Source organism: Saccoglossus kowalevskii, chromosome 3 (assembly GCF_978046115.1).
Source record: "Saccoglossus kowalevskii chromosome 3, keSacKowa6.1, whole genome shotgun sequence".
Taxonomy (NCBI): Eukaryota; Metazoa; Hemichordata; class Enteropneusta; family Harrimaniidae; genus Saccoglossus; species Saccoglossus kowalevskii.
In genome coordinates, this window is record NC_140643.1 from 32712756 (window position 1) to 32725746 (window position 12991).

A 12991-nucleotide genomic window follows, 5' to 3' on the forward strand; every position below is an offset into this window, starting at 1 on the left:
ATATATATATATATATATATATATATATATATATATATATATATATATATATATATATATATATATATATATATATATATATATATATATATATGATTTATATATATGATTTATTTTCACCAATAATAACAATTCTAGTAATCTTATATTAATAATAATAATAATAATAATAATAATAATAATAATAATTTCTTGGTGTGGACCACGGAGGTAGTTCATCCGAACTAATCTAGTCTGTGGCCCAATCCTAACCAATATACATTTCTATGCAGGCTATATACTTGCACACACATACATACATACACATACAAACAAACAAAAAACTAAATCTCCAGAAATAAATAAGTAAAATAATAATAATAAAAAAAATGAGAGAAAAAAAGAAAGAAAAAAAATGGAGCTGTTAATGCGCTACTCTGCACATCATATTATTAGTGGAACAATCGTGGGCAAGTACAAATAAAGTTTAGCTGCAAATAATATTTGTATCATACATATGATAAAGCTAGTATTTAAATATTAAAGTACGTTGTTCAGTATATGTTGTTTTAGGGAACTTTTGAAAGTTATTCTATTAGTAATTTGTTTGATTGGCTCAGGTAGAGAATTCCAATGTTTTACGGCTGTATATTTTAAAGTATGTTGGGAAAGTGAAAGATTCATCCTGGGGACATAGTAGTTATTACCTGACGCAAGTCGTGTTGGATATAAATGAGGTAAAGGGGAGAGATAGTCATTGATAGTATGGGCATAACGGTTGCTTTTCAGATCATAAATGAACAGACAAATCTTAAATTTACACAACTTGTGAATATCAAGTATGCCCAGTTTTTTAAATAGAGGGGCAGTATGTGCATTGTAAACAGCAAATGAGATAAGCCGTACAACTTTCTTTTGCAAAAGAAGGATAGGCTCTAATAGTGTATGATAGGCGTTTCCCCATACTTCTAAACAATAACTAATATGCGGGAGAATCAGGGAATTGTATAACAAAAGTAAAACTGATTTGGGCACATAATGTCTGATCTGGAAGATAATACCAACTTTGGGGGCATTTATTTTTTTTACTTTTTCAATGTGAGGTTTCCAGTTGAGGTGCTGGTCAATGGACACGCCAAGATAATTGATTGAACAAACGCCCTCTATCTCAAACCCATTTATATCCAAGCTGCCCTCAATGCCCAGGTGATTATGAGGCGTTTTAATAGTCATGCATTTGGTTTTTTCTACATTGACTGTAAGTTTGTTGGCACTGCACCATTCACAGACTCTTTGAAAATCGTTGTTAGTATGTGCAAGTTTGATTGTGTTACTTTTAATATACTGAAAGAGGTTAGTATTGTCTGCAAATAGGCGAAAGTCAAAAGCATTAGTTGAGTTATTGATATCATTTATGTAAATTAGGAATAAAAGTGGGCCAAGAATCGATCCTTGTGGAACACCACACTTTATTGGTTTATATGTAGATGTAATATTGTTAATTTTCACTGATTGATAACGGACAGAAAGGTAGTTTTTAAACCAGAGTAGCGGGAGCCCTCTGATCCCATAATATTGTAATTTGTGGAACAGAATATTGTGATCTATAGTATCAAAGGCTTTTTTCAGGTCGATAAAAATTCCAAAAGTAATATAACCTTTGTCCAGTTTCTCGGCTATGTCTGAGATCAGGTCGGCTAGGGCAAGTGTTGCGCTGTGTTTTTTACGAAAACCAAATTGTGTTTTGATAAGTATACATTTTTTCTCTATGAAATTAATCAGCTGTTTATTAACAATTGATTCAACAATTTTACTAAATGTAGGCAGGATAGATATGGGTCTGTAATTGTTGGTATCTGTAGTAGGTCCTTTTTTATAAATTGGGGTATTTTTAGCAGTTTTGAGAGAGTCTGGAAAAATGCCTTGGCTCAGTGAACAATTGATAATATGTGCGAGAGGATGAGAGATTAGGTGCGCGGCGTCTCTTGCTAGTTTTGGGTGAATGCTGTCATGTCCAACAGATTTTTTCGGGTCAAGGGAAATAATTTCTTTGAAAACGTCGATGTCGCTTACAGGATGAAAGAAGAAAGAGTTTAGAAAATTGCCAGTGAGGTAATCAATGAAATCACCAGAGCTAGTAATTTGAGCGGCAAGATTTGGACCGATATTAACAAAGTGGTCATTGAACTCATCTGCAATATCTGAACTAGTGGTCAGTATTTTGCCAGAATTGCCTGAAATTAATTTCTGTGGAACGGTTGAACGATTAGACTTATTAAGGACTTCGTTGACCACTTGCCATGTTTTGTTGCTATTGCCACGGGATGCTGAAAATTTGTTTGAATAATACCGTTTCTTGGCCAATTTTAGTAATTTAGTTAACAAGTTTCTGTAGGTTTTATATTTTTTAACAATTTAATATCAGTTGGTTTGTTTTTCAATTTGCCAAATAATTTATGTTTGGTTTTGACCGATTTAAGGAGACCTTGGGATAGCCAGGTTTTTCGAGGAGATTTAGATTTAACGTGAATGGTTTTAATTGGAAGATGTTTAGATGAAATACCGTAGTAAATATTATAAAATAATGTGTACGCGACATTAGGACATCAGTGACGTTCTCATCATCTAGTTGTACTATTATGCTGGGTTTGAGTTTATTTAACAATGCTAGTAACTACTAAAATATATAGACATTAAGTGGATATTAAATATTACCGGTACATCTTCATTTAGTTTTTGCTGATCATAGATACTGAATCATAGAATGATAACTTATTCATGTTGATATGTGACAATAATTTTAGACAAAAAGAAGGAATAAGAAGTCCTACATTATTGGAAACAATGATTTATGTTTTTTCACGTTCAAATAGGCGACATTTCTGTCATTGAAAACAAGGCTGGTTATTTCCACTTATATCATATATTGAAATTTATGTCCTGTTGTTGCACGATACATGCTAAGCTAACAAACTGATTAGTAATGTATACTATAAAATGTTACGCACCGACAGACAAACGAAACTGTCGCTCTCTTCTTTTGGAATTCCTACTCGTATCACGATTGTTCTTTCTATTTCTTCGTGTCGTCTTGGGACAAGCACCTGTGTTCGCGTCACAACCAATGCCCTCCCCACATGTGCATTCACGGCATCCATTTCTACCGAAACCATAGTAACCAGGTAGACACATATCGCATAGTGGTTCGGCCACACCTTTCTTACAGAAACATATACCGCTTGCTTCATCGCATGGACGATTGCTGGTACCAGTAGGATCACATCGACACCCTACAATAATAGTGTAGTATCCATTAATTGGAGTTATGAAGAAGAAAATAACCAAAATCACACAGAAAATGATACATATATTTGCAAATATTGACATAAATACAATAAGTTGGAAAAATTCAAATGATATACGCAGTATTTGTATTACGGATGGGGTAAGCTTGAAAATTTAATATTTTGTGGAAAAAGTCCACATATGCTAGGTATCCCTGAAAGTACTGACCACGACGAATTCTGTGTTTTATACTCACGTTTGCATGCATTTGCTGCAGTAAACTCCTTTGTAGAATCTCTATAATAACCAGATTCGCACAGTTGACAATTTGTGCCAGTTGTGTGATGCTTACAGCTGTCGCACACTCCGCCAGTAACGTAATTCGTCGAGTCCCATAACTTAGAATCAAAATGACAGGAATCGGCATGTCCATTGCATTCACATTCTGAAGAAAATGTGAAGTTATTAAGAATTGCTACAAACAGCCGACTAATAAGATTATACATATGTTTTTACCATGGTACCAATGTTGTACGGAGTGTCGAAAAGCAGCAGCGTATTCACTGAACAAAATGAGCTGAGGCTGTTGTTCATGTCTTTTAGTTCACATATGTACAAGGTAACGTCGTACCAACGTAAGTCAGATCATATATATGTCTGTGTCAAATCTTCTTCCACCGATGTCTCAAACTAGTTTGACTGGAATGAAACTTGCAGTACAGTGCAAAAACTACTATATCCAAATAATCTGATACAAATAACTTTTATGGATTTAACATTTTCCCACCGAGGTTTTCAGACGGAGTTAAATTCATCAGTTTCGACCAGAGTCCGCCACGAAGAGAATGCAATTCCATCTGATCGGGGCAAGAATTCGCCAGGAAAAATTTGAAAATATGTTATTTGAATCCATTTGAATATGATTCTGATTTAAGTCCTATTCATCTGAAATATTTAAAAAATTGGTTCAACTAAAATGGATATTTAAAAAAAATTAAATTAAAGGCCAAATATGAACACTAGTATTTAAACTAGATGTTTTGTCATAACCTAGAAAATAAAATAATAGACGAAAGGAAAAATCTTATTTAAGTCCGTCAGGAAACATAGGCAAACAATCTAGTTTAATGTTTTTTTTAATTTCTTTCTGTGATAGCAGAACCAGACATGAATTTCAAACCAACAAATCAAGGAAACAAACGTGACAGTTCTTAATTTTCACCACTATTTGTCTTTATTTTGTTTGTCCTTACAACATATATCGATTGACAACTATAATTGTAAAACATACACAATAATTACGTTAGAATTACTTGATACATTGGGTAATAGTGAATGTAATACAATTAAATTTCTATTTGAGAAAATGCTTCCCCTCGAAACACACGTTAAGTCTAATCCACCCAAAACCAGATATGGATTTAAATCCATTTTTTTCTGATTTGTATTTTGGCGTAGTTTGTTCCAAGCCAGAGACGAATTTAAATCATATTCACACGGGATAATATAACACATTTGTTCGGCCAAAATTGGTCATTTTAAAATTAAAGGCCGAATATGACCAATATGAATATGTCTGATTAATCATTGTGATACTGATCCAAAAAACAAAACAAAATAGTGGTAACAAATGAATAAATACAAGTTCAAAATATTAAGGTATACTGAATATGTATATGTAAACACATTTTTTTCTTAATTTTCGTAAATTAACCTGTTTTAGGTTCATTCGGTCTCACAAAGGATATTTTGACTCTACATTACATAAAATAAAAAAATCGAAAAATGACAAAAAACGAAAATAATAAACTTTAACTTGAATCAAAGTCTCATGTCTTAATGTAATTCGAAATCGAAGAACGCCAGAGTCGTACTTACGTTTACATTGGTTCGGTTCACCAGTTAAACCATTAGCCGGCCTCCAGGGGGCGTCGTTGAATAATGGCAGACACTGTTCACAGTCGTCACCATCAGTGTTGTGTTGACATACACATTTGCCGTGAACCTTGTGAAAGTGAAATATTTGCTGTTATTAGGAATAAATTATTGCCATTTTATTTTCAATTTTCACGAAGAACAAACATCCAACAGTAGTGCCCAATTGAGTATAAGTATTTACAAACCACCAACAAGGGTATTTACCAATCAAGTATTTACCAATCACTCGGCACATTAGTAAATATACCACCTGGTTGGTTACGAGGGGCTAATAGATAACATCATCAACATCAGTGTTGTGTTAACACAAACATTTGCCGTGAATCTTGTGAAAATGAAATATTTACTGTTATTAGGAATAAGTTATTGCCATTTTATTTCCAATTTTCACTCACGTATAACAAACATCCAACAGTAGCGCCCAATTGAGTACAAGTATTTACCAATCACTCGGCACGTTAGTAAATATACCACTATGGATGGTTACCAGGGGCTATTAGATAACATCATTACAATATAGAATGTTGGATTCACAAATGTTCACACTTCGGGTATACAATGGGACATTGGCGTGCTACCCAGGGTGTACAATGGGACATTGATGTGCTACCCAGAGAAAACACTAATTCAGTAATTCACCAAACTCATTTTCATGAGCAGAACTTTTGTTTGATGTTTCAGGGCATTTCATGTAAACTCGCATACCCTGTTGTTAGGTGTAATAACTACCTGCTTGTTGTGAATGGTTAGTGTACGTATCCGTCTCCAGTGACCGTGACAATGGCCGGGCCACACTCGTTAAAATACGAAAGGACGTTCTGCGTTTTCTGTTGTAGATACAATCGATTTTACATTCTAAACAAAATCCCTACATCATTGTTAGTATTGTCAAAATTGAATGCAATACATTGTCAGGAGTCACGTTCATGTCATTCATAGTAAACTGAACTACCTGGGGCAGCCATTGTACAGTTTGCCATTCTCTAAGCCAGGTACGTTAAGATACAACCTTTGTTTTCATATTTGAGTGCATGTTCCACAAGTACTTGTTTGGCGTTCACGCTGTTGACTTTAGTGTTTGTTCCACCGTGGTTTCGTTTGGTGTTTTCCGGTGTACTGAATCACTGTTTGACTGCGTTTTTGTTAAGACCAGTTTATGGTAGATTGCAACAACGAATGGAGCAGTCTAGACGCAACGACAGACGTTTTCGCAGCCGTAATGCGTATATGACCTATGACCACGAGGTTGTTGTTATGGCAACACCAGCCATATCACTCATCACTTATATGAAATGAACTAATTTAATTTGTGGAGTAGCTAAAGTTTCAATCAATCAATTCATTTATAATAATTCTGAGAACAGAATTGACGATTATTTCAAAAATATGGAAATGTCTATTCTAGAACATTAACAAACGAAATACAATACCACGTGACATTGTAGTCTAGAAGTTCCACGCTACAATTAGACAGATTATGTTTGTCCGCAGTCACAGTATCAAATAACGTTTTGAAAACTTGTGCGTGTATTTCATTATCAGATCAGATAGTGTGTTTTATTCAATCTAACAACAGAACAGTCAGACCGCCCATTTAACTGGGCTTTCAGTAAAAAAGAAACAGTTGCTTCTGAAAAAGTGGACTGGCATTACATTGAGTTATCGGCTGGGCGAAATTGTCCAATGTTGGATTCAGTTACATTCAAGCACTGTGACTGTTACTCTTTGGTGGTAAAACAAAAGACACCACACTACTCACCCTTTGGTGGTAAAACCAAAGTTACAACACTTCTCACCCTTTGGTGGTAAAACAAAAGTTACAACACTACTCACCCTTTGGTGGCAAAAACAAAATATACCACACTACTCACCCTTAATTGGAGGTGAGACAAGGAATACTACGTATGCTGCTCACCCTTTGTCATTATTTCAATTGAGCTGAAAGCTAACTCCATGGTATTTCATACACTACTCTTTGACCAGTAAGTATAAACAAACCTAATTGTCAATTTCTTACATTGTTGTCTATGCAAAGTGTAAATAATGTGCACAGTGGGGATATTGACTATCACGTGGTTATCTTACCTTGTTTGGTGGTTGGTTATCTGAACTCTCCACTGACAAAGGGACACATTCACTAGCATGACCATTACAGAAGCATGTTCCTCCGACTATGACGTTAGACACCGCGAAGTAATCCATTTTGGATAGTTTATACTCCATGCTGTTAATCTCGGCTTGACATGGAATGCAACGCTGAGATTTCAGTAGCTTTATTCGTAGATTTGTAATTTTCATTCGATCCTGGGCTTCCATGCCGTAAGGATCAAACCGTCCACGCGTAGGAAGAAGTGATCGAAATATGACCTACAATCAAACAACATATATCCCATAATAGTATATACTTCAATATCATCTGTGCCACGTAATACATATCATTTCAACGGAAAAGTTATTATATACAGCATGTGCTAAAAGAGAAAATTAGTATTTTGTAAGCACCGTGTTCGATGTCTTTTTGCTTCTTGAAATGTCCACCTCAACAGATGGCAAACACCTGTTTAAGATTGGGTAGGGCTAGGGTATGTAAACAGTTACATCGAATCACATGATACTCTGATACGAAACATGCTTATTCACGACAGAAAGTAGACCCTCAAAGCATTGATATTGATAGTAACTAAGCACTTGATACCAATCACATAGAAGGGGGATTAGGACGAGTAGCCATGCACGATTACATGCACCGGTCATTATAATGGTTCGATCTCAATGTATTATTCGATCTGTGCAAGACCTACATCTAAAGTTGGTACGAGAAAAGATCAGATTAGAAGAACTGAATGTAAAATTGTGTTGTGATTGCCAAATGTGACATGCGCACATTGGTCACTCATGTACCGCGAACTCGGTAGCACACCATTCGATGTGTCATAACTTGTGTGACTGTGTCCTTAGCAGCGGGGTCGTTCGACTGTAACTACGTATTAACCGGGGAATCATATTGGACCAGTGGTGTTTAGACAATAGAGACGCCACATCGTGTTACACTGGTAGTGTCAGATTACAACGCCAAGTTAGTTCAGCGCGAGAGATGTGAAACTAGACTGATACAGGTAAGCCTTTACTTATGACAGTAATAGGGGGTCTGATCAGAAAGTGAGCGGTCTGTATTCGACACATTGTCAACACTGTGTTTGCGTGTATGGGTATAAACTACCGTGTAACCTGTTTCACGAAATTACCGTAGAATATTATTTCCGGTCGACCCAGAACCCCCTTGCGTATAAATTAGTCCAGTAACAAATCTTAAACGACGTATTTATATACGTCTCAAAATATCCTCAATGGATTGTACTTGAATGTATGTATTCTTGAGCTAACCGCCGACACTTACTTGGGTTTAAATGTATCACGTTTTACATACACTAAACCATGACAATATGCGCGAGTTCTATTAGGACACAGACAACACACACCTCAGTTGAGCGTTGATGCGTGTCGTGATGCTAGTAACGAGACCACACGTTGTATAGCAACGTGAGTTGAACCTGAAACTAGGGCCCACCTACAGTCCTGCGTACACAGATCAATTGTTAGAGTCACTCGGGGGTGAATTGAGTTCACTGATTGGTTGTGTGCCTGATTTGTCGCATATAATGTCTTCAATATAAAGCTCACAATGCTTAGTAATTCTAATCAAGGATTTCATTCACGTTTTACATCATTGTAGTTATATTGTGAGGATATGTCACCCTTATAGACTGTGGTGCAATACATGTGTAACCTTTTGACACGTTAAGCTAGAGCTAAAATCACGCTGTTATTCGTCACGTCCTGCGTGTAAAATACGACTGTTTTGTTCGATTTGTATGTATTACAACTCAGTGTGAAGTGCATCTCTAAGGAAAGTGTACGGTGGTTCAACCAGTGACAACTTTCAATCAGGTGTAACTTTGTTATACCATAAGTCAATCACAAGGCAGTAATAAATCATAAATACTGTAAAACATGTTTTAGCTAGCATGTTATAATAGCTAATTTAGCTAATCCACAATTTCGCTAAATTAAGATGTCGCTAATTAGAATAGAGTATTCTCACAGTAAGATTATTGGCACTTTAGCTAAATTAAGATTCAGTTAATTCATGCATTGAGTCAAATTCGCTAAAATGGTATGCAGCTATTTCAAAGTGTTTTACAGTATACAGCGGTATATATAACGAATGGACATGTAGCGATTCTAAGACCTGAGATTATTTTGAAATGATGTTTATCAAATGCAAAACAAAGATCCTTATATCGACCACGGAGCTCAAACGCATACTTTGACTGTAATAACTTCAGATTGGGATAATCGACGTCAGAGATTAGATTTTTGAACATGAACTAAAATAATTATATAGTTGATATTTAATCCTATAAACTCACACGCTATACGAAACACGTGTTATGCATTAACTTGCACAGTAAGTGAAATAAAGCAGGCTGACAAGTGTTCGTCTTTACAATTAATACCGTCATAACGTGTTCTGCCCATAACGTCTGCCAAAACAGTGACAAACTCATTTGAGTAGGTTTTACGGCCATTTAAACATAGTGTATTGCAACTATGTCACAAATATGGCGACTGTGTATACATCCTGTTTGTTTTTTTATTTTGAATATTTTGGATTATCATTTTCCGGCGTTTGTTATATCTCAACAATTTTACAATACACAATAGCAGGAAAAACGTAACAATTACTTCAATTGCAAAACTAAACATCAAATTAGCCAATTTTGGACAATTTTGATTGATTGTGGAATCACGAGATCTGCCAAAAACAACTTGCCCGACCCGTCTTTATCTAAGATAAAATTAAGTTTTGAATTAAAACAGACATTAATATAGTATAACAACTGTAAAATAATTTCATGATTTGTTTTTCACCTCAAATGAAAAATTATCCTCGTTTTTGAAAAGTTGAATTAGTCAGCTCATGCAGATATGCGAAATGTCATTCTTCACCTTTTCTCAGATTAATATTGACTAAGTATCTCTGACTCATTTTACTCAGTAAATCTGTAAACAAACGACAACAAGATATAGAACAAAACGCCCCCTCTCGCTCTCTCTCTCTTTGCGATCACAAGTTCGAAAAATGACAACGCAGCAACTGAACGTTTTTGTATGGAATCCAATAACGGATCCGACAGTTAGCTCATTGATGTGCAAAACGGGTGGTATTACAATTGTTGATCGTGTATTGTTTTAGCTTACACATTAAGTGCGTTAAAGGTCAATACTTGCGTACCTCATCGATATCCCATTCAATGGATTTGTATCGCGGCAATCTTATCAATATCTTCTGACACACGACATATTGGATTTGTATCCATGCAATTCAGTGTACTTGGGAGCACAATAATCTGGCGTACAAGTGTCGTGAAATAAATGCTATTAATTTACCGATATGTATTATATAGGACCGAAGAGTTACTGCCCACTATCGGGTATGGGATTGCCGGGCAACGCGATCCAATCTGACGTAACAATGTTCTAGGTATTGTCAACGTAAACTAGCCCAAACTGTAAACAACTGTGGTTGCTAGACATCAATAGACTTACTCGTGCAAAGTTTGTTTTACTTTTATATAATCACCCATTTACTAAGTGATAAAACATATCCCGTTTTAGATATTTTATTTTAAATACTTTCCGTGCAACAAAGCCATTCCTTTTGTCTTCATAAATATTGATACAGTAATTTCAATCATGATGGCAATTGAATCCAACCCAGCCAATCAATGGGCACAGCGCATAACGACGTTATTTGAAAACGTTCCGATATATTTCAACCGACCAATAGAAACTTCTCGTTCCCGTTTAAATTGTGAAATTTATAATTATTTATGATGAGGTGAGTTTCCTTTGTTGCGCTGAAAGGAAAATAACTTTATGAACGGGATATATGCACTTTTCACACGAGATGGGTTGGCGTTAAGAGAACATACTGTACTACATATATCCATACTTGCAGCGTAGTTAAATAAAATGTAATATACCAAATGCGTTTGTGGTCTAAGGCTTCCGACAAACGACCACAACTAGCACACTTAGTATTTGAACACTTGAAATAAAATGGCTTTCAAGATCTAATTGAATTGTTTCCGGTGTCACAACGAGTGATGACTGCCACCATGCATTAACGACATACTTAATTAATTTCTCTATTAATTAATTACTTAATTAATTTCGGCCCTATACTTTTTACATTCCTTCCTATTTCTCTTTTCAATTTGACCGCACTAATTCATTATATAATTACATTTGATGCGCTACAGGTAAACCCTATTTGTCTAATGGTTATGTAAAAGAATATATATGTGCAGATTAACCACCTAAAGGTAACCTGTGCCTAATTCTTTATTTGCAAAACCACATGTCATTATCGTACGTCGACATTCAACCAATCCATTGCAAGTATCACTATCGTGCTGTCATTTAGGCATTCATAAACCAAACAACATCAATCAACCAACACTCTGAACTCAAACAGTTGAGTCATTGATGAAGACAAGCAATTTCAGTAAAACACGTATCAAACATTTGAGCCAATCAGATGCCAAACATTTAAGCCAATCCGGAAGTCAATTTGTTTAGCCAATCAGAAGTCAAACATTTGAACGAATCAGACAAATAATTCGAGCCAATCAGAAGTCAAAAAATAGTAAATCTCAAAGTTGAACTTTTATGACAGAAATACGACAGCTTTATAGTCGTGTGGCATTCCTACTTGGTCGTCACGTGGTTACTACTTTGAAAGGGACGCATCATCGTCTACTTGGGTGGGTCAGAAATGTGATGTATAAAGCGTGCTGAGTGCAAATCTAAAGTAAATTGTTTATAACATTGTTGGTTTGCGAGCTAATTTTAGCACATACTCGGACCACCAAGAACACCACTTAACCACGCAGACTTACTAGTACCATAATTATTTTGAGATGGTATATACAAGACGTTATTGTTTTACTCGTAGTAATCCAACTCCTCTAATTTCAACTTCTGCACTCCCCTGAGATATATTATAAATTAGCACTCCGATACTTTGTTTATGGGTGATGTTATTGTTCATAGGTGATAAAAACCAGCTGTTTAAATTGTGGCTGTATCGTGTATGTATTATGGTGAAATATTACCCTCGATTTCGGAACAAATACTGACTATCCATTGTATTCATAATCTTGAGATGTTACAGTTGGACGCTAGACACGCATGTGTGTTTGTTTTAGATGATATAGTATAGATCTTACCTCCCCATTGGAACACGGTTGAATTTGGGAGTATCGCGAGGTGCAGACTGCGCCATCACTGTCTACGTCATCATCTTCGGCCATTCCAAACTGCGCCGTGCAATTGTTGGAGTAGTAGGCGTATTTCCGCCAAGTCTGGGCAAAATCGTCGGAACGCTCAATCACCATCGCTGCAGGCCGAGCATTTTTAAACACCATCACAAGATAAGTGAAATAGAAATGGCCTTCAAAATCTAATTGAATTGTTTCCGGTGTCACACCGAGTGATGACTGCCACCATGTGTCGAGCTGAGTCAGAGAAGAATCAATCATGTGACTTGCTGGATGAGCTTTGCTTGCTTTCCTGTAAACAAGATGAGAAATAATATAAAAAACAAGAACAACAGATGTTTTATGTGCCTCCTTTTCCTGTCTATCACAAACACAAACTAATAAATCAATAACTGTGTATTTTCAACTATTATCACCGCATCCTCTGCTCTATTCGCTACATA

The 12991-nt window shown here is 35.7% G+C and overlaps 2 protein-coding genes across 3 annotated transcripts in view; one reads left to right on the forward strand and one right to left on the reverse strand.

Annotated features, from left to right (window-relative positions):
- LOC102802379 (uncharacterized) overlaps positions 1-12991 on the forward strand; it is an 82213-nt gene that overhangs the window by 39412 nt on the left and 29810 nt on the right. Inside the window, exon 1 of one of the 2 annotated variants that reach the window (XM_085497068.1) lies at positions 8120-8318. The exons of the other annotated variant lie outside the window; for it this stretch is intronic. The gene's annotated coding sequence lies outside the window, so the exon portion shown is untranslated. Of the gene's footprint in view, positions 1-8119; positions 8319-12991 lie in introns of those variants that run through there. 2 annotated transcript variants of the gene reach the window in all.
- Positions 1-12991, reverse strand: part of Ntn4 (netrin 4) — a 50682-nt gene that overhangs the window by 36875 nt on the left and 816 nt on the right. Inside the window, 5 exon segments of the mRNA NM_001171239.1 lie at positions 2988-3269; positions 3521-3709; positions 5143-5269; positions 7288-7569; positions 12498-12840. Of these exon segments, the coding sequence (NP_001164710.1) occupies positions 2988-3269; positions 3521-3709; positions 5143-5269; positions 7288-7569; positions 12498-12840 (1223 nt within the window).